The sequence below is a fragment of the Dromaius novaehollandiae genome, chromosome 4 (genome assembly GCF_036370855.1).
Source record: "Dromaius novaehollandiae isolate bDroNov1 chromosome 4, bDroNov1.hap1, whole genome shotgun sequence".
Lineage (NCBI taxonomy): Eukaryota > Metazoa > Chordata > Aves > Casuariiformes > Dromaiidae > Dromaius > Dromaius novaehollandiae.
This window is the reverse complement of record NC_088101.1, coordinates 69,128,751-69,155,491: the sequence shown is the minus strand read 5'-3', so window position 1 is coordinate 69,155,491 and position 26,741 is coordinate 69,128,751. Positions and strand designations below refer to the sequence as shown.

The 26,741-nt window shown below is 36.0% G+C and overlaps 1 protein-coding gene across 3 annotated transcripts in view; it reads right to left on the bottom strand.

Annotated features, from left to right (window-relative positions):
- Positions 1–2,479: 2,479 nt before the first annotated feature.
- Positions 2,480–26,741, bottom strand: part of ADGRA3 (adhesion G protein-coupled receptor A3) — a 61,974-nt gene continuing 37,712 nt past the window's right edge. For all 3 annotated transcript variants that reach the window (XM_064511355.1, XM_064511356.1, XM_064511357.1), the window contains exons 9-19: positions 24,169–24,370; positions 20,304–20,453; positions 17,445–17,606; positions 16,990–17,193; positions 15,841–16,054; positions 15,462–15,670; positions 10,770–10,894; positions 10,105–10,228; positions 7,972–8,117; positions 4,290–4,385; positions 2,480–4,056 (exon numbers count right to left, since the gene is read on the bottom strand). In XM_064511355.1, coding sequence (XP_064367425.1) covers positions 2,814–4,056; positions 4,290–4,385; positions 7,972–8,117; positions 10,105–10,228; positions 10,770–10,894; positions 15,462–15,670; positions 15,841–16,054; positions 16,990–17,193; positions 17,445–17,606; positions 20,304–20,453; positions 24,169–24,370 — 2,875 coding nt within the window. In that variant the 3' untranslated portion in view covers positions 2,480–2,813. The remainder of the gene's footprint in view (positions 4,057–4,289; positions 4,386–7,971; positions 8,118–10,104; positions 10,229–10,769; positions 10,895–15,461; positions 15,671–15,840; positions 16,055–16,989; positions 17,194–17,444; positions 17,607–20,303; positions 20,454–24,168; positions 24,371–26,741) is intronic.

The following is a 26,741-nucleotide window of genomic DNA, read 5'->3' as shown; positions in this document are numbered from 1 at the left end:
TCAGCTTCATAAACTGGTAAAGGCTAAATGTTTCACTTACAGACTTGTGCAGAAGGAGCCAAGCAGTAAAAGCAAAGGAAAAGCAGATGCTGAAGGATAACGTGTTATCATCCTAAATCACTGTGATGTTTTACTCAATCTGTCTATGGAATAGTTTGAATATTTTTATGATATTGAATGTTTGAATATATATATGGGAATTTATATACATGAGAGTGTGTGTGTGCACGCGCACACATGCGCTAAAAATTATGCCAAAAATATTGATTTCCTACCATGGCACCACACAGAAGATACTGTAAAATTGCTCCTATTAGAGATGCCATTTCCCAGTTGAAACTGAAGTACTGTTTTTTCTTAAGAAATTAAAAAAAAAAAAAACCACAGTGCCTTTAAATTGCTCATTTGAATTAGTACATATATTTGTTATTATAAACAAACTTGCACAGTATCTATGCTTAATTAAATATAATCTTAAAAATAATGTTCTAGGCTATAAACTACGTATGAAGTAAGCCCAGTGATTACACTGCTGATAGTTGTGTAGATACAAGCAAATTCAGCTTACAGAGATCACTACTTCTCTTAACACGCCCTTGTATTTACTGTCTGCAATTTTCTTTTAATCAGTCACTAAATTGAGAGACAGAGCTGCAGCGTTTGAAATGGAATGTTATCAGTTTTGACTTTATAGTTCAAAATGTATTTTGCCATCAAGAGGGAAAAAAACCTGCACTGAACAACCACCCACATGCAGCTTTTTCAAAATTACGAATCAGCAAGTTGTTCAAGAACCTACAAATAGCTTAAAATTTAAATATTTTACATATATTTTTGACATTTGGTTTAACCTCTTTTGGTAATATTTATAAAACTTTTAGGGTCTGACCATGCAGTAGCTATAAGGGTGGTTACAGGCAAAAAGCTGCCTCTCTAGAAGCTAGTAAAGTAGATTGACAAGTGTATGACCGAGTTTCAATTGCTAAAGTATTGCTTTAAGAATTCGTAAGTGGTAACTAACATCATAAATGGCAACTGACACCAAGAAACAAGAATAGCACCCAAATCCTAGTAACACACATGAGATGCACAAATTGACCCAAGTTTTAATAACACATTTGTACTTGAGAACAGAAGTTTACAGTGCACATGGAGATTACTGCAGGCTACCAAACCCACTGGTAGAGGATGCTGTAAGCCTGGCAAGCAATAATTACAAACACCATGATGAGTGCTCCTGCTATAAATTATTGAAATGTAACTCAGCTAAGAATGTTAGACCAGTACTGGTCTAAAATATTCTTAGCTGTTACATTCCCAACAGTGATAAATTAGCTAACCAAGCCAGCAGTGTATACAGCCTAATACAATTTTTGCTTAAACTTAAAAGGTGAGCATCTGTTAATAGAAATGGAAAAAGTCCCAAGCATTATTCTGCAACTACAGCCTCAAATTTGTCACAGCAGCAAGATTCACAGTGTACTCAAAATATGTTTATACTGATATGTCAACAATTTAAATATAGAAAAACTGTATGATTGAAAAAATTGCTAATTATATTTTACATTGAATATTTCTGTAATTACATTGTAATTAATGTAAATGTAATTATATTGTAAATTTAACTATAATGTGATGCTGTAAATTTTGAACTTTACACCATTGTAAAAGATTGTGCATTTTAGCTACTTCTCTATTGTAGTGATTGAAAGGCTTTTTATAATTAATATGACCCTTATTAATATGACTTTTACTGAAAAGAAAACCTTTTTTGAACACAGATGCTGTATAATTTTGGAAGAGATTTACTCTTCAAATGACCACATATAGGTGAGTAAAAGCAGACTTGCAAATCAACAAGGACTCTCAAAAGTCAGCTCCTACAGTGACACTGAATTCAGAGACCCTCATTTTTGCATACTGATCATGAACTTTACAAGTGTTTAACTCACTACCATCTATCAAGACAGCTGTGGTATTCTTCCAGATGTGTACTGATTATCTTTGCAGACTAGCTCCTATCACCTGTGAACATTCATAAACTTCTCAGTACAAATGATTAAAGTAAACAAAAAACCCCCCAAACCCTAGCCAAATAATTAGGAAAGCAAAATAAAATAGAGTGCTTTCCAAAAACATTACCAGGTCAAGGAGGCTAAACTCTGTTTAAGTATGCATTAAAATAAACCACAGATGCTGAAAATATAACTTATGTAGGCAGCTACAAAACAGGTATTTTTGGTGTAACCGAGTTGCCTGTAATCTAAAAATCTGTTTAAAAGGTAGACTCATTTCAGTCAAATTCTAGGACTAATACAATTCAGCTATTCACATTGTCCATTTCACACTCTAAGTATTTTCTTTAGCAACTAAAGCTATCACAATTTTCAGGCATTGAAATATTTCAGGCATTGAAACAGTAAAATCAAGATGACATTAAGTGCAATAATCTTTAATAAAAAACAGTACAACATTGGGCTGCTGGAGAAAGTACTATTTATTATACATTTAAATACAAATTTGAAATGTGTTGTGGACACATCTGCAGGGTTACAGGTAAAAAATAAAAATGTACAAAGTTATGCTCTGCATCACTCAAAAAGTCTGATGCTTCAAAAAAATTTCACAAAATACCAGAAGTTCATTTCTGTAAGAACAGCAAAGATATAATGTACACAGTCTTTTAAATGATAGGTATCTTTGTACCCTCCCTGCATTAAGTACCTAGAGTTTGTAAACAGTCTTTAAAAGTGTTAATAGCTTTAAGGAATGTGTAATCACAGTTCATATGGATTTGTCCCATAATTATAACGCTACACAGTAGTTTCATGTTTCCATAACCCAGTTCTAATATTACCAGTACTGTCTGCAGTGAGCAAGGGTCCATCCTGTCCACTGCTTTTAAGTGGTCCATTCTGAATGGCTAAATTTAAGCCGTAAGATTTTTGCTGGTTTTCAAGTTCAACCACTATTGGTTTCCTCGGAATATCTTTTTTGTTGTTAGTAGCTAGTGTTTTTTCAGTATTTCTGCCGCTTTTTGGAAGTGTACTGCAAGCATCACTGCTATCTTGTTGGGACTGGTTATACTGACGTTCTCTATATGCTAAATAGGCTCTTCGGCTCCTTGAATGCCCTTCGCTGTTGCTTTGCCGACTTTTAGGTAAGCCATTTTGCACACTTCCTTCCACACTCGTGGGAACATCATAGGAATATTCCCTCAATACTGCAAGCCTGCTAGCACGATGTCCTTTGCTTCTGTTTTTATGATGCCGACTTGGGTGCCCATTTGTCCGAAACTGCACCTCTAATGGCGCTACATGCATTTTGATATCATTATCCACTGAATGCTCAGTGAGACTGTTATCAAGTTGAGGACCTGTGTTCAGTGGTAGAGAAGTGGGGTGGCACTGAGCTGCTGCAGCTTGTATATTAGTTAGTTTACAACCTTGAGAAGAATTTTTTAGGCTTGATGCACTTTTATTTGTACAAGAAGATTCTGCACTACTGTTGGTACATTTAGGGGCCTCTCCATTGGTTCCGCTGGAACTGGAGGGCTGAACATTTACTTGCACTGAATACGTACTCCTTCCAGGGCAGCAAGTTGTTATCCAAGCGTGTCTGACATCTTCCCTATTAACACAATGATGCACCATAAGAAAGGCACTAAGGCTTAAGCATGTTGCCCCAAAAAAACAGCTAAAAATCAGGTCCATGGGATAATACAGGGAAACGGACAGGGCTCCAAAGATCCACAGAGCAACATACAAAAGCAAGGTTAGGCCCACTCCCAGGAGCTGGGCTTGAAAACTGTGCTCATTCTCCAAAGCAGATGTGGAAACTAGTGACACCGACAATGAATCTTGGTGAGCCAGGTCCCCATGTTCATTGGTCGCCAGACGCTGCTGCTCCTCAACTGGTTCCTTAAGTTCATATTTGCGCTCAGGATGTCGTTTCAGTTGTATGAATATGCTAAGAAAATACATGCAGTTTATGAAAATTATAAAGCTAGCTGGTCCATAAAATGCTCCTAAGCTAGGCTCCCAAGTCATCCAGCAACTGGAGGGAATACAAGAAAAGAAAAGAAAAAAAAATCAAAATGCATGCCTTCTTGCAAGTCACTCATGCTTTATCAGTTCATAATGTACTTTGAAATGATCTTGGCTGAATAACATGTTATCTAGAAGAATCACAATTCAACTTTTTTTCCCCCCCACAATTGTAACTGATAAAACTATAAAAACTAAAGCTATAAAATCTTATTACAGAGCTCTCAGTTATACAGTACTTACTATGGGGCATTAGGTCTGCTGCCATAATTTCGGATGTTTGCTGCTGCTGTTATTCCACAAACTATGATAGGGATTCCTCCACCAATCAGGTAAAACCTAAAAAGCAAGGCCAGGATATTAGCGGCTGCTTACTAGAAAGAGATTTTGTTCGGTCACCATGAGGGAAAAGAGAGTTTTCCAGGATTCTAGAGATAGAGAAGTTCTTCAAGAAAAAAATAAGCTGAATCAGGTCTGGGCTCCAGTGAAACCAATTTTTCCAAGTCTTTGCCACTATAGGTTCCCCCCCCGCCCCGAATGTAACCCAGCATCCTCTCACAGCTGCTCACCTCCCTCCAAGGCACAAAATACACAAGTTATACACAGTTAGAAGGAAGCAAAAGCCAGAAGTCAAAAGTTATAAACTACTAGAAGAGATTATGGAAACTTAGAAGAAAAATAAACGGGACCTTTCTCGCTTCCAAAGATGAACTTGTCTTACAGTATGGATGCTATTTACGGAAGACCACACGCAAGATCTCTAGTTATTTTCCAAGGACGTTAATCATGTAGTGCATATATATCCTGCTTCCCTGTGGTAGCGTTAATGAAGACTTTATGCCTCCACAGGGATGAGGGCAGGGCATATATCTGTAGAGGATCTAACCTTTCATTCTAATTTCTGTGAACTCATGTTGAATTTGTTAGTGGCAATCAATAATTGCTGATGATCATGTAAATCAACAGCACTCTGTCCTCCATCTTATGTTAAATCAGTCTAAATTCAGATCAGCACACTCAGCTGAAACTACTGTTGTGACATATGGATGAGCAGTTTATTTTGTCAACAGTGTATACAAGAGACATCTATTCCTACAGGCCTTTCCACCTCATTTCAGACAACTCACCATAAGTTACTGCTGTCTCACTTGAGAGACAAAACAGCAGTCTAAAATAGTTTAAATCTTTATTGGAAGCACAGGTACACTAAATCTTACCTAGCTGCTGAATCTTACAAGGATCAAGTTCCGTCATTGGTTTATTCCACCTCATCATGCAGCTACCAGGTGATGGGCCAAATGAAACAGATCTTTTAAACAGAGCTCTAACTCTACATATCTTTCACTACAGGTTACTAAATTACTGCCTCAAAGATGCAACACCAATCAAACTTGAACAGCTAGTTGAAGCTGGCTCTATATAAAGCAAATTATTATGGGTGGAGGGGAGGATGGGGGGGTGGAAGCAAAACAACTTGCAGCCATAGTTCAGTTTCTTTTACTGAAGGAACATGTTTACAGTTGGTCTTTAATCATGCCAAGATATCAAATACCAACGCAGAAAAAAGCATGTGTGTTGCTAAGTGTAGAACTTCAGCAATTCCTAAGAGGTCAAATTACAAACCAAAACTATCATGGCTAGGAGCTCTATGAACAGAATAATATCTTGGAAAAAAAAAAGTATGCTAGAAGATGCAGTAATATTAGGATTTGGATGCAGAATGCTGCAAAAGCTAGAACTTTTACATGAGCTAGAGAGAGAGAGAGAGAGAGAGAGAGAGAGAGAGAGAGAGAGAGAGAGAGAGAGATTCAAATGACAGGTACAAACAAGAGGTATCAAGATGGTGACAAGAAAAAAAATTTTAATAGTGAAATTCTGTGTTTTTAAAGAGTATGTTCACCCAGTATTTGCTGAACAAAACACTATTTCTGCATGACTAAGAAACTCCATTCCATTCTTGTGATTGACACTTAGGTACCTCAGTTATTTTCACACCCTCTTGCCTGGCATGTCAATGCAGTATACTTGGCATAAAGGTCTTCACAGTTAAGAAATTCCAACCAGCGCAAGTGTTGAAGTATCTTCTCAACACTGGCTAGCGTGAGCCACATCAAATCTCCCCTCTACTCCCTACAGTGGCTCTCTGTGGAAAACCAAATCAATTTTCAAAGTCTGTCATTTTCCGTCTTGCTCACGACCTGTAACAGTCACCTAAACACACAGAATGGAGACCACGATCGACAAAATTATCTTACACGCAGTGAATTTCCCAAAATAAAGAATAAAGCTCATCTGTGCTGAAGGGAAAGGAAGCGTGACTAGCAAGTGAGGGGAAAAATATATATCTATATCCATCCATCAGCTTTTGTCCTTTCCAAAGGACCCTTTCCTTTTTAAGTCTGAACAGGCACATGGCGGGGGGGGGGGGGGGGGGGGTTATATAGACAGCATGGAGGCAAATAGTGAATTAGTTGTTTTATCTCTTTCTGTTCAAGAAATCAGGGATCTCAAAATAGTAGGTGACAAGCTCCAAAACAAGAAACTTTTGCTTAGAACTCATTGATTGTGGCCATAGTAGACAGATTTTTCTTTCTTTCTTCTTTTTTTTTTTTTAAACTTTGAGTATATGTTTAATAGGCAATTAAATGGGAAAAAAAGAGAAATCATTCCGTGGCTGTTACGTGCAAAAACATCACACATCTGACAGAGGAAGTCCCTGATCTGCAAGAATTTAGACATCGAGAGAGTATTTTTAGGAAATACGACGTATACTTTCTCTATCCTTTTACTTCTTCAAGGAGCTACTGCCATTTTCACCAATGAGATGCTCAGATCTGAAATGGTATGTGCATGTTTATGTTCACTCAGAGCTAAGCCTACGAGGCTGGTAATTTTTTTTCTAAAGTAAGAACTCTATTATAGATAGTAAAGGGGGGGGGGATGAGGGAGAAATCAAAAAACAGATATTGAAAAGGCTACTCAGAACACTGCTGAAAGGCACACAGTTGGGGATGGACATAATATCCTACACTGCGCAGATTTACCTTCTCTTAAAAGGAAAAAAAAAAAGTTAAAAAGAAGCAAAGGGAGCACTTAACTGGTTAAGTATTAACCTAACTCATTTAATGTTTCTGCACTCTTGTTCATAATGTTGCAAAAGTTTACTTATGGCATTAAGAAAAGCACTTCTGATTTTGCCTCTGTACTTCAGAAACAAGTTTTTAAAATGTTTACCTGTATCACTAATCAAAGTTAATCAGCTTCTGCCACCTTGTGGAGAATTCCAGCTTAGCAGGTTTTAATTACTACCTGAAGTAGAATATATGAACAAAATCTGTTACAGTTTACTATTTAAAATATTCCACATGGAGGAGGGATTCACATATAATTAGTTCTCCTCATTTCAGTGATTTTAGAAACAAAAATTATAAGAGAAATACTTTACAGAAAATACTGTTTTCTCTTTGATAATGGCTGGTATTTTTCCAGTTAATTGTAAAGAGTCTTTTGAAAAATCTGTTAAACTTTATTATAATGCTTGTTATTTCTGTGTTAAAACAGTTCTCCACATTGTTTCACCTATGATAATTTAAAGGGAAGTATTGCTATCTATAATCCTAACCAAAGCCCCAGTGGTGACACTGAAACACTGTCCATTTCTTAATTTACAAACCAGGAATATAGCATTAGAACAGTAACATGCTGAGACCAACCACTCTTCAGCACATCCTCATTAACATAACGCTGAGGATCAAAAATGCCCAAACCAAAACAAACACAACAAAAAAAACCAAAACAGACTTCATGAACTTGAAAGAAATCTATGTATGAAAAGCAATTGCTACAGAGCAGTACTGTTATACTTTCCAGTCAGAATATGGGCACAGCAATCTGGGAAATTAAAGAGTTACGGAAAGAGACTCACCTTAGCATTGGTCTGGGCGGAGGAGGTGGCTCATCAGGATCTTGACATCTTTTTGCTTTTTTAGTTACCTGCTTGTAAATATTACGAGAGGTCACGCCCAGCCACAATACTGTGGCAAGAGTGGAATAATGGAGAATTATCCCAACCTTAAAAAAACCAAAACAAAACCCAACAATGAAAACCCCAAACATTTCCATTTTGCTGAGTTACAAAAAAAATCATAAAACAAATGACTTGCATAGAAAACTGAATTTCTGAAGGCTCATAGTTTCAGAAAAGAAAATAATCCCTCTCATTTCAGTATGACTGTTCTAAATAATAAGCCACCATAGTTTTTAAAAAAGTAAAGTGTGTTACATGAAGACATCTTCATGTTAGTTGAGGAAAAGCTACATGCTGTAGCTGCTACTGGCAGAAGAGAAACACAGTAATCCAGAAGACTCTTGCTGTGCAATACAACATTCTAAAGATCCCAGATCAAACATGCGCTTCAGGAAACTTTATTTTATGAAAAACAGATTTTAGCTTTAAAATGTCTTAAGTTGTAGATCAATATTTAAATCCAAAAGTGAGGGAATTGCAAGTTAAGAATATGCTGACCAAACAACATACTATGAGCCAAAACGTAGACAGCTGAGAAGCCCATCAGTGATTTCAACATAATACCAACACCACACCATACTGGGGCACTTAACCAGCCCAAGCACTAAGTCAAAGTCTGTCTCATAAGCAAATGGTAGTCTGACAGATCCTTCTGCATTTTAGTCTGCACTATTTTATAAACAGAAGTTCCTTGGGTTTTGTTGAAGAAAAAAAAAATGTTTCCTGTATTTCCTTAATTAAAAGCAAACACTGAGAGGAAGACACAGCAAGAAAGTATGTTTCATATATCTCTTAAATGACTGCACATGCGTACATGGAAGAGGGGACACCTCACTTTGTTAGACGACTGGAGATATTTTTCTGCAAATTTCAATCGCTAGGTAAAGCACAACTCTTAAAAGCAACAGCCACCAAAAGATATATCCATCCAAGTCACAGAATTTCTCTTGGAGGATTACTGCCTCTGTTTAATCAAGAAAAATATTACAGTTTTGTCAAATTATTTCCCCATCTCCATAAATATATATATACATACACATGCGCGCGCGCACAAAATCAGTAGATATACATCATCAGAGCTCTCTATCCTAGGGAAAACATCTGAGAAGTGTTTTATTGCAAAACTTTGAATTGTCAACCTTATAACCGTAAACTCAAACAAAAAGTGTTATGGAAAGCAAGGGTAGGGGGATTAGAAACTTTTAGGAGTCACTGGAAGAAAAGAAGAAAATATTAAAAGAAAATTCTCATCGACATTATTCAAAAGTAGCAACTGCTATTACACTAAAACACTAGAGCTGCATTAGACACAGCCCAATCTCATATGAACAAGTTGTTATAAAAGAAGTCACAAAAAAGCTAGTGATTTTTGTTTAGAAAAAACACAGGTCTTTGACTTGAAATACTTGTCACTTCTTCCCTTTAAGCTATACTAAGTGAGTAAGAACATATTTAATATTTTTGTACTTGTTGGAATTCATTTTCACATGGTCTGTAATGCCACAAATAGCTTCTTAAAACAGTTTTGCAATAAATTGGTCTTAAAAATAAAACTACCACATGAAACTTGTTTTGTGATAGCATTTTTGTTGGGGGGAAAAAATATGTTGCACTCAAAGTATTTTTCCAATTTTCAAATAAAGAACTGACTATCTTCATGGCTGGATGAAAATACATGAAAAACTCTGAGAATTAAAAAAGAAAAAAAATAATCGATTTTTAGCCTGAATTTTACATTCAGATTATAACGCCTACAGAGTACTACTGTTCAATGTGTGGGATGGGGGAGGGAAGGGGAATATATAGATATTTGGGTATGAAGAACTACTTCTTTCAAGTGAGCTTAAGTACAATTCCAAAATATTCACAGTTACAGTATATAAAAAGCTCAGAACTGCAGATCTTCATACATACACAAAATCTTAGATTAGCTTTGCCTGCCAAATAAATTAGAGTTAAGAATTCAAGATTTAAACATTGACTTTTGGAAATAACTGTAACCTATTTTCTTGTGTTGTTGCATTTACTTACTGCTTGGCAAATGCTGACATTCCTGGTCTGAGTTATGCCTCCAATAAACATTACGCATGTCAGGAAAATATGAAAGCTCAGGTTAACTAGCATATGCCAGCTTTTTACACTGATCCTGATCACACTGTTAAAAGAAGAAAAATGAAATCAGACAACATAAACCACAGCTGTTTTGCTGTCTTTCAGAAGCTAGCAAGATACACACATGTTAAATAAGATGTAATTACTGTTAATGATTGTTTGACTACCTCTACTTTGTAATCAAACGTAATCTTTGGTCTTCATCCCAAGAAATTAAAAACACCCTCCTATTAGCTAGCTTTATACAGTTATTTGCCTGATTCTAAGATTTTAGCTTCCAGTTTTCACTGACATCAACAGAGATTTAAAAGGCTGAACGGTGTGTTCAATTTCACTTTTATTCTTCAAAGGGATGTCCTTCATCACGAAGGAAGAGTGAAGTAAAGAGATATATGCTTTTAAGAGCAAAATTTTCAGTCAAGAATAGATGAAAAAGCTAATTACTTAACTTAGTTTGCAGATTATAGATGCAGATTGCTATAGCACGTTCCTATCAGGAAGAAAAGGTAGTTCTAAGCACAATGAATGAATGAATGTAACCAAATGTCTGCATTAGGTAAGGCTCCAGCAGTTCTGATTCATACCTGTGATGATATATATAGCTGACTATGATCATCAACAGACACATTAGCAAAACCATGGCAGTGGCATAAATTACTGGATGCAGAAGATCAGCTGGCTGGGTATATAATTCAGCTCCTGTCAAGTCCTGTCAACAAAAACAATGTCACATTAGTCCATTTCATCTGCTTACTTTATGGGTGGGAATGGGAGAGGAAACAAAATAAATAACAGGAACGTTCTAGATAAAATCCCCTCCTCCTCCCCCAAATTATTTATTATTTGAAGTACTGAGCTTTGTTCCACAAATACCTGTTATTCTGGCTGAATGTTATAAACGCAGTCACGCATTTTACAGAACTTGATATATGTCTAAATATGCAAACAAATTAGCTGCCTTTAGAGATGACGCAGTTTTATTCTTAAGATACATTTAACATAAACATAGTATGTAGAACATTTATGTCTCTCGATGATGATGATAAACATCATCTGAAGCAACCTAGAGAATGGAACAGAACGTAGCCTCACCAAGTTTGCAGATGATACTAAATGGGGCGGAGACTGGAAGATATTCAGCAGGATCTTGATGAGCTAGGGAAATGAGCTGATAAAACATCATGAAATTCCACAAAGGAAGATGTAAAGTTCTGCATCTGTGATGGAACAACCCAATGCAACAATACAGGCAGGACACTACACTGGATAGAAAGCAGCGAAAAAAGGACTACAGATTCTTCTTGGAGATGCACAGTGAAAGAATGAGAGACCATGGACATAACTGGCAGCATGGGAAATTTTGATTATATATACAGAAAAAAATTCTGGTAACAAGAGCAGTCAAATACTGGACCCAGGTTTCCCAGAGAAGTTGTGGAATCTCCATCCTTGGAGATACTCAGAGCTTGGCTGAATGTGACCTGGAGCAACATGATTCAACTTTGAAGTTGACCCAACTTTGAGCAGGGGATTGGACTGAATTACCTCTAGAGGTTCTTTACAGCATAAGTTATTCTATGATAACTGTTAGATTCTATGATAACTGTGTGACTGGCATAAACAGTAGATAAACAGATTTTAACAGCTTTTTAAATATCACTCAAGTTTTGCAAATCCATCAGTCCAAATATTACTCAAGTATAAAATGGAGCCGTATAGTGTTAAAGCATAGTAATATTTCAAATAGCGTCTAAGGAGAGTTATTTACATTTACTAACAAGAATAGCAACGAATAAAGATAATTTTGTTTGGATATGGCCAGATGGGTTCCAGCTCAAGCGACAGCAATTTACTAGGGTACTGTTTCCTTAACGGTAATGAACTCTGAAAAAACATTAGACCCTCTCAGCACAAAATAAAAGAAATTTAAAAAGTTTTTCCACTGATCTTACTGAACTAAGTCTTGTCCTGATTCTGAAAAATTATATAGAGAAACTGATCTCTCACTTCTAAACCTCTAGAGTTGTAAAGTTCAAATATGCACTGGGATGAAGGAGAACAAAATTAGTGCTTATAAAGAACAGTGGAACACTAGGGAGGAAGCTTCAGTTTGTTTTGAGAAAAATCGCTTAGTGATTTTAGATTAAAATGGGTAATCTGACTTCATAGACAGGAGAAAAGCTCTTGAATTGAGGCTTACATTAAATTAGAGTCAGCAGTGTCTTCACTCCTTCAATTGCTCTTTTATCAGAACGCAAATTTGTTATTCCTAACTGACTCACCAACCTCTTTTCAAATCAACTTAATTAGATTGTGTTCATTTGATCCTTATGTATTTGGGGTTCTCTTGAGCACCTGGGAAAAACACTTTGAGAAAGACCATATTACACCTCACTCAGACAAGGCAGCCAGTGTTGTATGATCTTAACAGTATCCATGGCCTGGTTAAAAAACATCAAACTAGAGATGCCTAGGAACCCACTGGTTTTAGAAGCATGAGTGAAGGTGCTGTCACACAACTAGCGTTATGTTGTCCGCAGGGTGGACAACAGAAGCAGTGTGAGAATTCCAGCTGGTGCTTCCAGGCTTGAGACAGGTAACAAGATGAAACATATGCATTGGAGTAAATTTAGAAAACAAGATCTACCAAAATCATTAGATTTATAATAATCTTCTAAGAAGTATGAGAAAATTAAGCATGCCTAGCTTAGCTAGCAAAGAGCTTGATACCACTGAAGTCAGTGGAAAGATTCTTACCGACTGAATTGACATTTGTAATTGGACCTCCTAAAAGGAGTGAGAGGAGTTCATAATCTTATTTTTAATCTAAATGGATCCTAACTAGTAATTTATTTTAGAAGACTGACAATAAAATGGCAGTAGAAATGACATTTAAAACATTTGGGGCATTTATAGTCAACTAGCAGCACTGAGGGTCCCCCCCCCCCCCACTACAGGTCTATCATAATGAGATTTCAGATGAGCCTCCTAGTATCTCTTCTATTATTAAACAGAGATTAATGAGATTACTAAATAAATAAATAGCTGCATCTTCCCAAATCACTAGATTGGAAAACTGGGTACTCAGTTATGGGTTTCTTTTTCAGAGAAGACTTTACATTCTGAAGTGTATAAAGACAGAGCAGTACATTACAAACTGTTTTCTTCCACAGACATATGCAGTCTGTAGACAAACAGTGAAAGCAGACAGGAGAGTGAAACAACTTCGATTATGTCAACAGTAATGTAGCCAGGATGATGCAATACCGCATTCTGGTCCCTGTTGCCACTACTCTTCATGTATTTCATGTTAACTTTAAGTGTTGGATTAAAAGCCAAACTTAAAGTGATCCACAGAAAACTTACCAGGAATCTGGGATCAGAATTCAGACTTTATTTATAGATCGTCATAACGGTCTGAAATATGCTATTGCGGCTTTTTTTTGTTATTGTTGTTTCATTTGCTATGTATACTGGCACTATCAAAACCTTCAGCAGCTACAATTATGCTTTTTTATGGAGCCGAAGGTTTCTCAGTGTGGTGTATATATGTGATGGAACATCTAACAGTTAAGTTCCACTGACCTCTTCCTCTCCAGGCTCTATGGCCTGCGTTTTGGGAAGTAGCTAAATATTTAAGGAATACCAATTCTGAGCAAGCATAAAATGAGAACCACTAGCAGCAGAGAGAAGGAAGAAAGCTGCCCCTTCCTCTACTTTTTTGATTTCTGATTAAGTTTCCTGTATGCTCTTCAAAATAAGACATTGACATAATCTTATTACTTGTTAATTTAGCAATAGTCATGCACAACAGCAGATTATGCCTTTCATTTTTCTTCCTCCAGATGGCAGAAACGTGACCAACATAAAGTATAATCTCTTTTTACATATATATTACACACATATGAAGTATAATTCAGTTTTAAAGAACACTGTTACATTCAAAGGAAGGATTATATGTTAAAGAAAAAAATCAAAGAAAACAATATTCAACTACCGGATTGTAATGGTTTGAAGTAGTTCAAAACAGTACCTTCAGAGTAAAAGTGAGAAGTTGTTCCCCTTGAGCTCTTTTTAAAAGCTTATGCTATGGCATCATGCCAAATCTTAAATTTGTTTATTTCTGTTTAGCTTTGTGGTATTTAATTCTCTTAAGAGGAAAATGTATGAAAACTTAAGCTGCAAAATAACAAAAATAGTGACTTCTCATGCACTACTCAAAAACAAATCCTCTTTCTTCCAAGTATGATTACATAAAAATATACATATTTAATTCAACAGCAGCACATTAAATAGAACAAAATTCATACCGAATTTATAGTTAGAAAGTCAACAGTAGTTCCTAACACTTTTTTTATATTTCACCCAGCTTCCTACTGGTCTCCCATTTTTACATATTGTATTTTATTAGTTAGTATCTGTTGCGGTAGCTGATGAACTCTGTAACAGTCACTGTCTGTAAAAGAAAAGTTTCTCATTCTATTGTGCGAGAGCACACATGTGGGTACGTAAACACACATACACCTATTTTTAAAGGAAGAACAGATGCTGTCTGCTAAGTTGTGAAGCAAAGACCTCTGGGAACAAAGAAGAAATACTACTGCATAACTGAAGATCACCTAAAAGAGGTGCCAGCCTCCCTCCCTTTTACCTCTAGCTATTAGAGCTGGTTAGCCATTTTATTGGTAAAAATAGAGTTCAAATACAACTTTCGAGTAATACTTCAAAAATATTTTAGTTTTGACAGTAACTAGAATTTCTTCTAATAACAAACTTGCATAGCAGTGAACGACTAGCTAATTTAAGATAAAATAGCTACATCTGATTTTAGACCACAGGAAAAAAAACAAAAACACATACACCATGGAAAATACTCCTATCAATATACAAAAACTAACAAGTTTAACACAGAAAAAGTTTTCACTGTTACCTGCTCTTTATTTCAAACTGTTAATATTAGACAAAAGTTCATAAAAGCACATCTGATTAAATAGTTCATTAGAATGACTTCCTACAATATAGTGCTTTTCATTAGAAAATTCTTCTCTTTCTAATCTACTCAGCAATTAATTGCACTTTAATAGTTTTCCACTTAAACATCACACCAGCATTTATATCAATAGAAGCAACAACTGAAGATTTATTCCTGAAGTCTAGTTTTCCGTGAAAAGGAATGTGGAAATGCATGCTTTCTTTAATGCAAGAACAAAAACAGAGCTGTGTCTGCAATATTTTAAAGTTTCAGAAAAAGACATTAGTAATTCTAAGCATCATACCATTAAAACTGCATAGTTGCTGAGGGAATAGCACTGAATGGTAGTAATATTTTCATCAGACAGAAGAATGCGACATCCATCAGACTTCCATCCCCCTTGTCCATTCAGTAGATCAAAGTCCCACTGAGCTGCAACAGCATCTGCTCCATGTGCAATACGCCGCAGTGTCACATTTATAGGAATGTGGTGACTGGCTAGGTTTAAACCATCTGTTACAAAATAAATGTATTTGCACATAAATTTCCCAACATTTAAATTTCTCAACATATAGCATGTTAGATACTACATAACCTCTTAGATAGATGCTACTTGAAACATGGAAGTCAAAACAACTTCTGTATTTTTAAAGATCATAAAAATGTAGTAATAAAAAACGAACCTATCTTGGTGAGAATAACTGGTGTTACAACTGTACGTCGCTTCCCATCATCAGCCAGATTTGTTGAATTTCCTGTGGCTGGAAAAAGCTTTCCATTGCGAAATGCGATAAGCTGAAGCTTGTAGACAGACTCATCTGCTGGCCTGATTTCTCTTTTTTGTTTTTGGGTGAAAAGGGAAGCAGGCAATTGGATAGAAGCCTCTACAATTGTATTCTAGAAATAAATAGATTTGAAGAGTTTTAAAGAGAAAATTAAATTCTTTTTAGAGATCAATTTAGCAACTCCTCCAACTGAACAGTGTCAAAGGTGAATGCATTTACCAGACTATGCATTATGACAAACCTATTTGACAGTATGCATCCAAATAATTCACCTTAAAATACTTCAATTAAACTGTTAAAGCCTGAACACTTTTTTCCCTTTTTTTAAACAGGATATTAAGATTCTGTAGTTACCATACTTGCTGTAGCTAATAAAGTTGGTATCAATAACCCCTTCCAATACTTCTCCAAGGCAGACTTTTATCAAGTAGAAGGAACAAGCAAGACCACATGCAAATACATACATAGAGCAGAAAGAGAAATGTTGTAATCGTGGAGAAGTATCATAAAAAAACCTGTATACTAACAGGTTTTGATAACTTGTATACAAGTTGTATTTGGGTATGGAAGCATGCACAGAGTTTTTGTATGCAGTGGCAGTGCTGTTCAAAAGCACATTAAGTAATAAAAGCAAACTGGTATGTTGTGGAATGTAACTGAAAAATATTCTTCTGGACTATGAAGAGAAGAGAGAGGAGAGTAATTTAGTATGTAATTATGGCAAAAATACGTAATAAAGACAAATATTATCATGAATAGGCAGCATTTCAGTTTCCACACTTAAAAGGTATTCTGAAAGTATCTTTCAACTAAAGATGTTTTAATAAAGAAAAATCACACCTATTTATTAAAAACTGTGTCCATTAAGCAATTACACCATAATCAAATTGTACTATTCCATGTCACTTTAATTATCCACTGTCACAGTCAATCTGGATTATGCAAGAGTGCTATTTTAACATCAGTAATCAATAATTTAAGCTTGCTTTCCAAATGTTTCACATTTAAGGTATTCTTACAAAGTCAATAAGGAAACAAGTAGCAGACCTTTAATGCCAGGCTTGACAGCGTATTTGAAACGTTGCACTTAAAGCTTAGCTGCTTATCTAGATTTCCATCTGGATCTCTTCTTCCATAATCATTGAGTCCTGTACGGTCTGATGTAGCCACTTTCTGAAATACGGTGCATGTCATCCCAGTGAAACCAGCAGCCTTTATTACATAAGCCTCAAGAGCAATATTTGGAGAATACTGTGACAACAAAATTAGAAACTCATTAAATATTTCTACACTGTGTAAAATTAACAAATAATCTTTATGGGATTCTCTGCCAGAACACTATGCAAAAAACCAAAAACCATTTTGGGTAACTGGCAGGGAGATCAGAAAATTCCTCCTCTCCCTACAAAAACAGTAAGCATTTCAGATGATGCCAACATCTATTACACAAAGAAAAATAAAAAGCCACTAAAATGCTTTTAAATAAATAAATTTATGCTTACAGTAGAGTAAACTTGAGCCCCATTTGCAAGCCGATACATAGCAATTTTCTGCAAACACTGTACAATTCTAGTGCAAGCCTTGGCTTCCCTCTGTGCCATCCACAGCACACGTTCATCAGCCAACATAATGTTACTTGCTATGTCCACCATCACATCACCAAGCTAATAAGGAAAAAAAAAACAGACTGTTTTACATTTTTGATCATTTACATCAAAGTAGGATCATTTAGCATCATCCTGGAGCAGAAAACACAAAGCAACTGTTAGCATAAAAAAAAAAAAAAAAAAAAAAAGGAAAAATCAGTTGTTCCTATTTCAACTGCTGCTTGTAGAGAGACTGAAATACTTAAATCAGACATTTACCTCTATCCAACAGAAATATTACACCAATATAACTTGTTTATTTGTATTATACTTGGAGAACAAAAGTATGAGAAATATTACTATTTCATTAAAAGTTAGAGTGCAATACCCCAAGTTCTACTTCACTAATTATTTAAAAGGACTATCATCAAATTTGAACCTGAAATAAATAAAAATAAAATAAAACCTATAAATCAGCAGTAGTACAGTTTTTGTGTACAGGGGAAAAGAGCAAGAAAAGAATATGGGAGAAAATTAGCACACAATCCTCTTGCCCTTTCTGCTCCTCTTCCCCTACACCTTGTCCACCTTTTCTTCAATTCCTCCCTTTATTTTTTTGCAGACTGTTTTAGATTGTAGATGTAACAGTAAATAACTATAGGTACCAGAGCTGATTTCAAACCACCAATCACATTGTTTATGAGCTTATCTCATGCTCCTATCTTGTCTTCTGCATGGCAGACCCATACAAATCAACCAAGGAAATACATTCATTAGGCCATAATTGCCAAAATTCACAAACACATACATCAATATGATTGGATTTTCATAGCGTTTAAAAAACAGTGACAGAGACTGGACCGAAAGTGAGGGTACATATATTTTCTACTGTAGACATCTAATTAAAATGAATGAAATGCAATCCCCAGTGCCTAAATTTAGGAACTGAAATTTTCTATACAAAGGAAAACAGACAAAAAAAGCCACTCTTTCACATCCATGATACCCGATTTCTTTTCAGAATACTACTTGTAAAGGAATTATTTACATTACAAAATATTGTAGCTCTGTTTTGTTTTGAAACTGACTCTCTTAGGGACAGATGCTACAGATGCGTTATCAACAGCTAACAGAGCGTTAGAGCAGCGTTTGCAGGCTGTAGCCCTTTTTATTAAATGCTCTAGAACAAATCAAAGCTCAAGTAACTGAAGGAGATACTTATTACTTGAAAACTGGTACCATTTTTTACACACCAACACAATCATTTTTACAGTAAAAGCATTAAGATCCTGAAGATATAGGACTTGAGTTGTTTCATGAAGTATATATATTTTAATATTAACATCTTATTCTTTTTTCTTATCAAGATATGTTTTTTCAACTGCATTCTAATTTAAGATAATCTACTAAGAACTTTCTGAAGATTTCTTTTCAGTCTGTTTCCATTTTGACATGAAAAAGCTATTAAACATGCATTTTATAAATTACAGTACATCTCAGAATAGCCAAACTGTAATACAAATTAAAGAACCGACAGTAAATTGCTACAAGCATCAACACATTGCATTCACTTGAGAAAAAATACAGAGTAAGACCTAAAAAAAAAAAACTTAGCATTATTAGTAAGTATTAAAAATTAGAATAAAATTTCACTTGCATTCTTTCAACATATCAAATCACACAATGACTAAACACGTTTCACCAAATAAGGTGAAACAATACATTGCCTAAGAGAAAATCTAAACCACCTACGAATTTAACTGACATTTTTATAGCCTCTATCACCTTCAAACATGGCAGAATAATGCCAAACTCTGTCAATCTGCAGACATTAAATCACAGCTAAGAAAAGAATACCCTTATGATGTAACAAATCATGCAGCAATCTAAGGCGTGTTCCTATTTTAGGTTGGGTACAAAAACGACCATTTAATGAATTGCTTTTATAATTCCAAAATACACAAAACATTTCTGGAGTTATCACTGTAAAAGGATACCCAGCATGAAAACTCTCCAAGGAGTTCTGCAAGAATCTACAGCCAGCATTTATGGTTGGCTGCGGGGCGAGGGGGGCGGAATTTGGCTGCTGCTGTTGTTGTTGTTGGTTTTTAATGTACAACTTAAAAAAATTGATGCACTGTGGTCTCCAACTTCCCAACATGCACTGTACAGTGAGATCAATAAAACCTCTGTTCAGCAGTGAAACAGAGAGTTCCTACTCAACCACTACTCAACCACTCACATTTTTCTCCCCAACAATGAGCGTTCTCTAAGATTTTATTTTAATTTCTTATCTTATATCCTGCAAGATACAGGTATGAAAACCTTAGAGATACAGCTCAATACTGAACAAAGACAGCCTATCATGGCAGGAGGGGAGAAGTTAAGTCTTGTTTTATTCATTATTGAGAGGATCTCTGAGGCTTTCATTTTTTTTTTTAAACAACAACAAACCAATGAAAACCTGTGTGACCCACTCCATATTAAATAAAAGCAGACTTACTATACCTATCTCCCTGCTCCAGTGCTGACCAGAGGTGTTACTCACATTACAGGTCCAGTGAATGCTGGATCATCGCAGCACGAATGCAAAGTCTGTGACCATGGGTCAGCAACTTCAGGGACCTACTAAACAAACAAAAACATGGAACAGAATCTGATAAACCGCTAACTCAGCAGCTGCATCTAACGCTGAGAAGGTTTCATTGCTCAGAATACTTATAGACAAACACTTCATCTCATTAACTTTAAAGTGATGGCAAATTTTCCAGTTACCTCTTTATACTTTTCAGCAAATCTTCCAAATTTCTCTATCATTTCAGCCACAAAAATAACATCCATCTTATCAGAAAAATTTGCTGCTTCAACAGTATAAGCCAAGAGCTGTCTTGCTGTTGCCACTGCATTAGTAAGGTTGAGCGGCATCTATATAAAGAAGAAATATAAGCATTTTAAAGAAGTGAAAATTAAGTATGAGATAAAGGAAACACTTTAATAATTAGCACATCAGCACTGTTACAAAGAAGGCAGCAATCTCCACAGAGATCATGAGAGTGCAAACAGTCTTCTAACTAGCCACAGACTACTACCTTATTTGCTAACAACAATCAAGTCCTACAAGTCAGGGAATCAGTATTTGTATTTACAGCCAAAAACTGATTTTTGTCCTTTTGTCTGAGAAGGGAGAGAGACTGCAAAAGAGATGTTGCACCAAGAGGAGCAAAAAGATACCAAAAAGATTACCAAAAAAGACAGCATTACTAAGCGTTTATTTTCCTTTGCATCAGGGCCCAGGCATAACTATACAAAGCACCTAAAACATGGTATTTTATAAACAAGAGAAGCCAAGAGAAATTCACAGCCAACACTGCTGTACCATTCACTCTTAATTCTATAATTATTGAAAGTGTACTTGAAACTGAACACACACAAAAACCAAAACCACAACAGACTCTCTGTAAGGTTAAGTTCAAAGTTTCATTCCTGTAAGTACCACCATGCTGGAAAATTCTTCACCACTAAATAGCATGCAGTATCAAAACGCCCGAGCTAGCAGGGTAAGACTATACAAATGCTATCAACTCACAATCCAATGGTGTTTGTCCATGATAATCCAAACTAGGGACGCCTCTAGTGGTGATGTGGCGTTTGGATACTCACTCTGCCCTACCGAGTTTTGTACTATGCCACACAAGCATAGCTGTGTATTAGTCCCTGCAGGTCTTAGCACACATCTGTAGACCTAAAAGCAATTAATGGAAGGATAATCTTCCCCTACCCCCAACACTAAAACATGTATTTAATAGTAAATCATGTACAAAATCATACACACTGAACAAAATCAGCTTTCAATTTTGCATAATCTCTTGGAACTTTTTCTTTAGCCTAAATTTCTTTCCACCTAAACCATACCTGTATGATACCCAAATAAGACCAGTGAAATATAAATTTATCATTTTACAGAGGCTTCCTTCCATTTTAAATGTAGACTTCTATTTGACTTAGATAGCTTGTCAAAGTTCTAATGTCCAAAACAAGTAGACTACCTTTGCGTTCAAAGATTCTGAAGACACTTGTATCATTATTACTGTGCAAAATACTGCTAACAAGATTTCCAGACCTACTACACAAAAAGAAGAATCTGATGAGAAAAAACACTTTAAATTCAAAGCATTCTGATCGTTTCCTTTTAAGAAAAAAAAAAAACACATACCCTCCAAAAATCCAGCAAACATATATTTCAGTGTAGTATGCTTGTGGCCCTGTATTTAAGTAGGTAATAGAAACAGTTTTCTACTTCACTCATGGGAATTACAATTCTGCTTCTGCTTTTCTGAAGATACCATTCTGACCCTCACATCTTAATTTCCTAACACAAAAAAAAGCAACATTCTTCCAAAATCTGAAAAAAAAATGGCTAACCAAAAGCAGTTAATAGGCTGAAATAACACAGGCTTTTGAGCAGTTGCAGCTCTTAAACTGGGCTACAGTATGTAGTCAGGAGTAGGGCTGAGCTGGCACAGGCCTTGCTGGAAAATGCGAATTCCCAGGCGAGGAAAAAGCAAACCAGGAGCATCAGAAGTTCCTCAAAAGTGAAGATGCAGCCTTGCTGTGCCCCACAGTGGGACACAGGCACCCTGGCACCATCTCCCACCTGCTAGCCATTCATTACAGTGGCTAGCCCTCCTGCCCCCCAGTTTCAACTCTCCAACGTGTTTCTTGTGACTAAGCCATGAAACACACCACTAGGGCTAGGCAAGTAAAGAAACAGTGCACAAATAGTTGCCAGCTCCTTCAATTACTATTAATTTATATGAGCAATACCTCCTAAAAGAGTTGCATCAGTCCTACACTCTGTCTCTTAGTATACCATACACATTGCAAGAGGTGGATTCCTTAGTTTTCTGGGTAAATAAAAACAAAGTATCACCAAAATCATGCAACAAGACAGAAAATAAGTAACAAATTACAGTATTTTCCTGACTAGCTTTAAAAAGAACAATGGCAGAGAAAAAGCTTTAACTTTGTGTGGCTGTACTGAGTATCTAAGTTTAACTGTCATCCTAACAGGCAGTCCCTTCCCTCCATCCCACCCTTTCTGTTTTACTTAGGCAAGCGTTCACTGATCCTCAGGGAACCAGAGCAGGAAGGTAAAGTCTATGTTTAAATTCATAACAGAACAGAGTGGGAGCAAGTCAGCAATTCTCCATCTACACTATGTGCGGTTCAAGGCTTTTACTTCAAACTAAATTTAGTCCAAGCCACTGGACCACAAGTCTCCACCGTGTGTGTGAATCAGAGTCATTCAAAGAGAAAATACTAGTTTAGATCCTGATGATCCTAATTAGGGGTTGCACTGCATTTGACCCATGGTGAAGTTTCCTCCAAAGGAACCAGTTTACACACACTAAAACCACTCTGAACAGATGCAATACATGCTAATCCCACCTTGAGGACAGATGAGCACTGTGGTCCATGGTAAATATGGATAGTGCTACCAACATCATCAACACCTAAAATTAAAGAGGTTTAGCTCAGATCTCTAGAGTTCTGGTTGTTACAGTGGTTCTAGCAATCTGACAATACATATTAAAGTACATCAAGCTTAACCCATAAGATCAAAGCTTTGTGGCGCAGTTTACAGTATAGTGCCTATGCATACAAGCTTTATGAACACTGTTTTGCAGTGACGTACCAAAAGCCTACATTAACTGGAAATGAGCCTTAAAGGAGTCTGTAATTGAAAAATGTTGTTTAATAGTTACACTAAATGAAACTCTAGAGTACTCCCTTATATCTTGGTGAGTCCTGACTATCAGGTTAGAAAAACCCAGTTAATACTGGTTACTTCTGACCCTTAAATTCTCATCATTGAAATTATTGTAGATTTACTGCAACAAAGGCAGAGTTAGACCTCTCAGTATTATAATAATGAACACGGTTCTCCATTACGGCTTCAGCCTGACATCTTGTTTCCTTATAACACCATGGAAGGCAGAATCTGGCAGCCTGCTGCCAAAAAGCAATTATGAAAAGTACCATTCTCTTATGCTTTATATACTCCTTAAACATGCATTTTTCAAGTCCTAACTCATACTGGCCAATACATCTGTGTGTCTAACTCTCATTGCATCACAAAACACATTTACCTCCACCTCAAACTCTTATTGGTATTTGTTATCATAAAACTTAAATCTGACACTACTCCAAAACAATTATAGAAACAATACAAGTGTTATCTGATACAAAACATCTTTGTTTTCTTTTCAGGCAAGACAAAATCACTACAGATTTCTCGGGTAATAGTATTCTTCAATATATCAACCTGCACAAAATTCAAGTCACTGGCATTTCTTCTGTTTTGCAGAAATGTAGACAAGGAAAATAAATTTCAGTACAGGGTCAGCACAAGCACAGTAATAAACAAATGTTTTCTCTTCACTTTCAATCTGGGGGTACCAAAAAGAAGTTAAACTAAAATTTAACATAAAGCTGGAAGTTTCACAGTGGTGTTCAGAGCCATGCATTTATTGTAATTGAGCTAGATTCCCAGTCTTACTAACCGGTAATAAAGTGGAGAGACAGTTTCATGCTTTTATTTTCATTAAAGAATTGGAGTTTATAGAAATGCATGAGTTACCTGATTAAACATATACAGAACTCGAGTCACATCATTTGCATACTGGCACTTAGAGTAGTCCTCTTCTGCCCAGTATCCTCCCCTGTCACATCTGCGCCAAGCTCTTCTTTCATCTTGCGAGTTGCCAGGATATATTCCACTGCCAGCAGAGTAACGTGTACACAGCAGGTATGCAGTGATGCCTGCCAGCGTTCTAGGCCACCTGTGGAGTCAAAAGCAGGGGAAAAAAGAAAAAAAAAAAAAAGGAAAAAAAAGACATTTACATGACAAGTAAATAAAAGGATTAAGCACTACAACATGAAATAGAGACATTCAAAACTAAGTATTTCTAAATAATTTAAGGGCCACCTTGGCCAGCCTTCAGAACTTTCAAGTTGTTTGTATTTGAATACTGTTAACAAAATGAGTTCTAATGCTAGTAGCATGTTTTTTTCCATTCTTTCAGATGAAGGAGAGAAAAAGGTGTTCATATACTTACTAAAAAGCTTACTGACAATTTTTTTTTTTTTACATAAAAGATGCCAGCTCACTTCATGAATGTTTCCAGATTAAAGCTATATGAGCAGTTGTTAAATATACTATAGCAAGCCCTGCAGTCTACTTGTCCTGTTCACATGCATCAATGCAACTTTCAAGTGACTGTATTCATATTGATATTAAACTACAGATAGGAAAAGATTATGTTCAAAGCAATTAAGAAACAGCGGTAGCAGTACAGCCACTATGACAGATTTTGTATCAAACAACATATCAAATAGAAAATAATTTTAATGTGAATAGAAAATGTTCATAATGTTTAAAAAAAGGAAGTAGGAAAGAATTCCTTCAGGATGAAATTTTCAGCTTTTAGTGATATAGCTCTAAGAATGTTAAAGAAAACTTCTTAATATTCTCAACTTTCTCTTCTGTAATTATACTACATGTTTTCTCTATATAAATATATAAACAGATAAAAATGGAATAAGGAATAATAAATACAGAAAATTAAACTGAAATACAGCTCTGCACTAATTATTCATGACATCAAAACTGATTCAGAAGAAACATAATAAAAAGAAAACACTTGAACTTAGCTGCAGTTTTGAGGAGAGAGGATGACACTGACAAGGAATGTTAATTAGTCTGCCTCCCCCTCTTTCATAACCCCCCCAAGATATGGGCTAACAATATTTTAATCATTCTGAACACCAGTACCTAAAATTTAAAACAAAACACACATACATACAATACAGAATGTTAAATAACTCAAATCCAACAACCCAACATATAAGTTTTAACTAAATTAAGAGCAAAAGACAGCTTCATCTGAGCACTGCAGGCTTTCTGTAGCATAACCAGACGAGGGTAAACCAAGCCCTCTTTAGACAGCCTTAAGAATTGACATATACTTTTTCCTCCAGCTTTAAGAATTGCAAATGGCTTTACACAGAGCAATTGTCTCCAAAAATTGAAAGGGTCAAAGGATCCTAACAGATTACATTGATTTAAGGTTTGGGGTTTTTTTTAATCAGTAAGTGGCCATTTATCCACTGCTACCATCTGAATTAAAAGAAGCTTAGAACATACCTAAATTTTGGAAGAAAAACACACACACACACACACCCCATTTCTCTGTTCGAAAAAAGATGGAAGGATGTTTCACATCTTGAAGGATGTTCCACCTCAGGAAAGTAAAACTTAGGTAACATTAACATGATCAGAGAAACGGAATGAGTCTTGGTCAGCTCCAGTTTCCTTCCTTGTTTGAGTGCACCATCAATTTAGTAACTTACTGATGATATTGGAATTTTTCACTGCTCTCTCTCAAAGAAGAGAAAAATTCCAGGAGTGGTTTATGACCAAGGCAAGAGGCTACAGTTTTCAACTACATTAAGTGATGCAAGAGATTAACCTCCTGGGGTATACTGAAAAACTCTTCCCTATCTCAAATTCCTATCTACTCCTGATCAGCTCCAGCAGACCACTTTCAGCATCTTCAGTAGTGCAAGAAAGAGACTTACTTCAGGCACTTTGGCAAAGTTCATTTAGGTTTGGGCAAAACAACAAGCAACTCAAAAAGCTAACTTCTGGCACTCAAGCTACACAGGTCATAGCATCACCATAGAAGAACTCAAAGTCAGTAAATGAATCTAATGGAAAAAACTAGACAGTAATTACAACAGATCAAAACAGGAAAGGTAAAGCCCTGAATCTGAGTGCCTATTATCACAGCTTTGGCATTACAAATCAATTCTCCACATTAAGAAATGGAGACCTATGACCATCACCAAAATATCTGAATACCAGAAGAGATGAATGATGATGATTCAGGTCTTGTAGCAGAGCTTCACCCAGCCTAGCAAATATGCATACACTTCTATTGAGAGCCTCAGCTGCAGTGGCTTGTCTTTGTTGAGAAATCAACAGAAATGTCACCATTCATCCTTTATCAGGAAGGAAAGCTTACACCAGAATTGGTGGTGATGGAGAGAAAGGTAAAAGAAAAACAAAACAAACATGACAACAAAAGAACCAGCACAGTTTTAAAATGCCAGCAATTACATACAGGTATTCTAGAGAATGTAAAACAATTC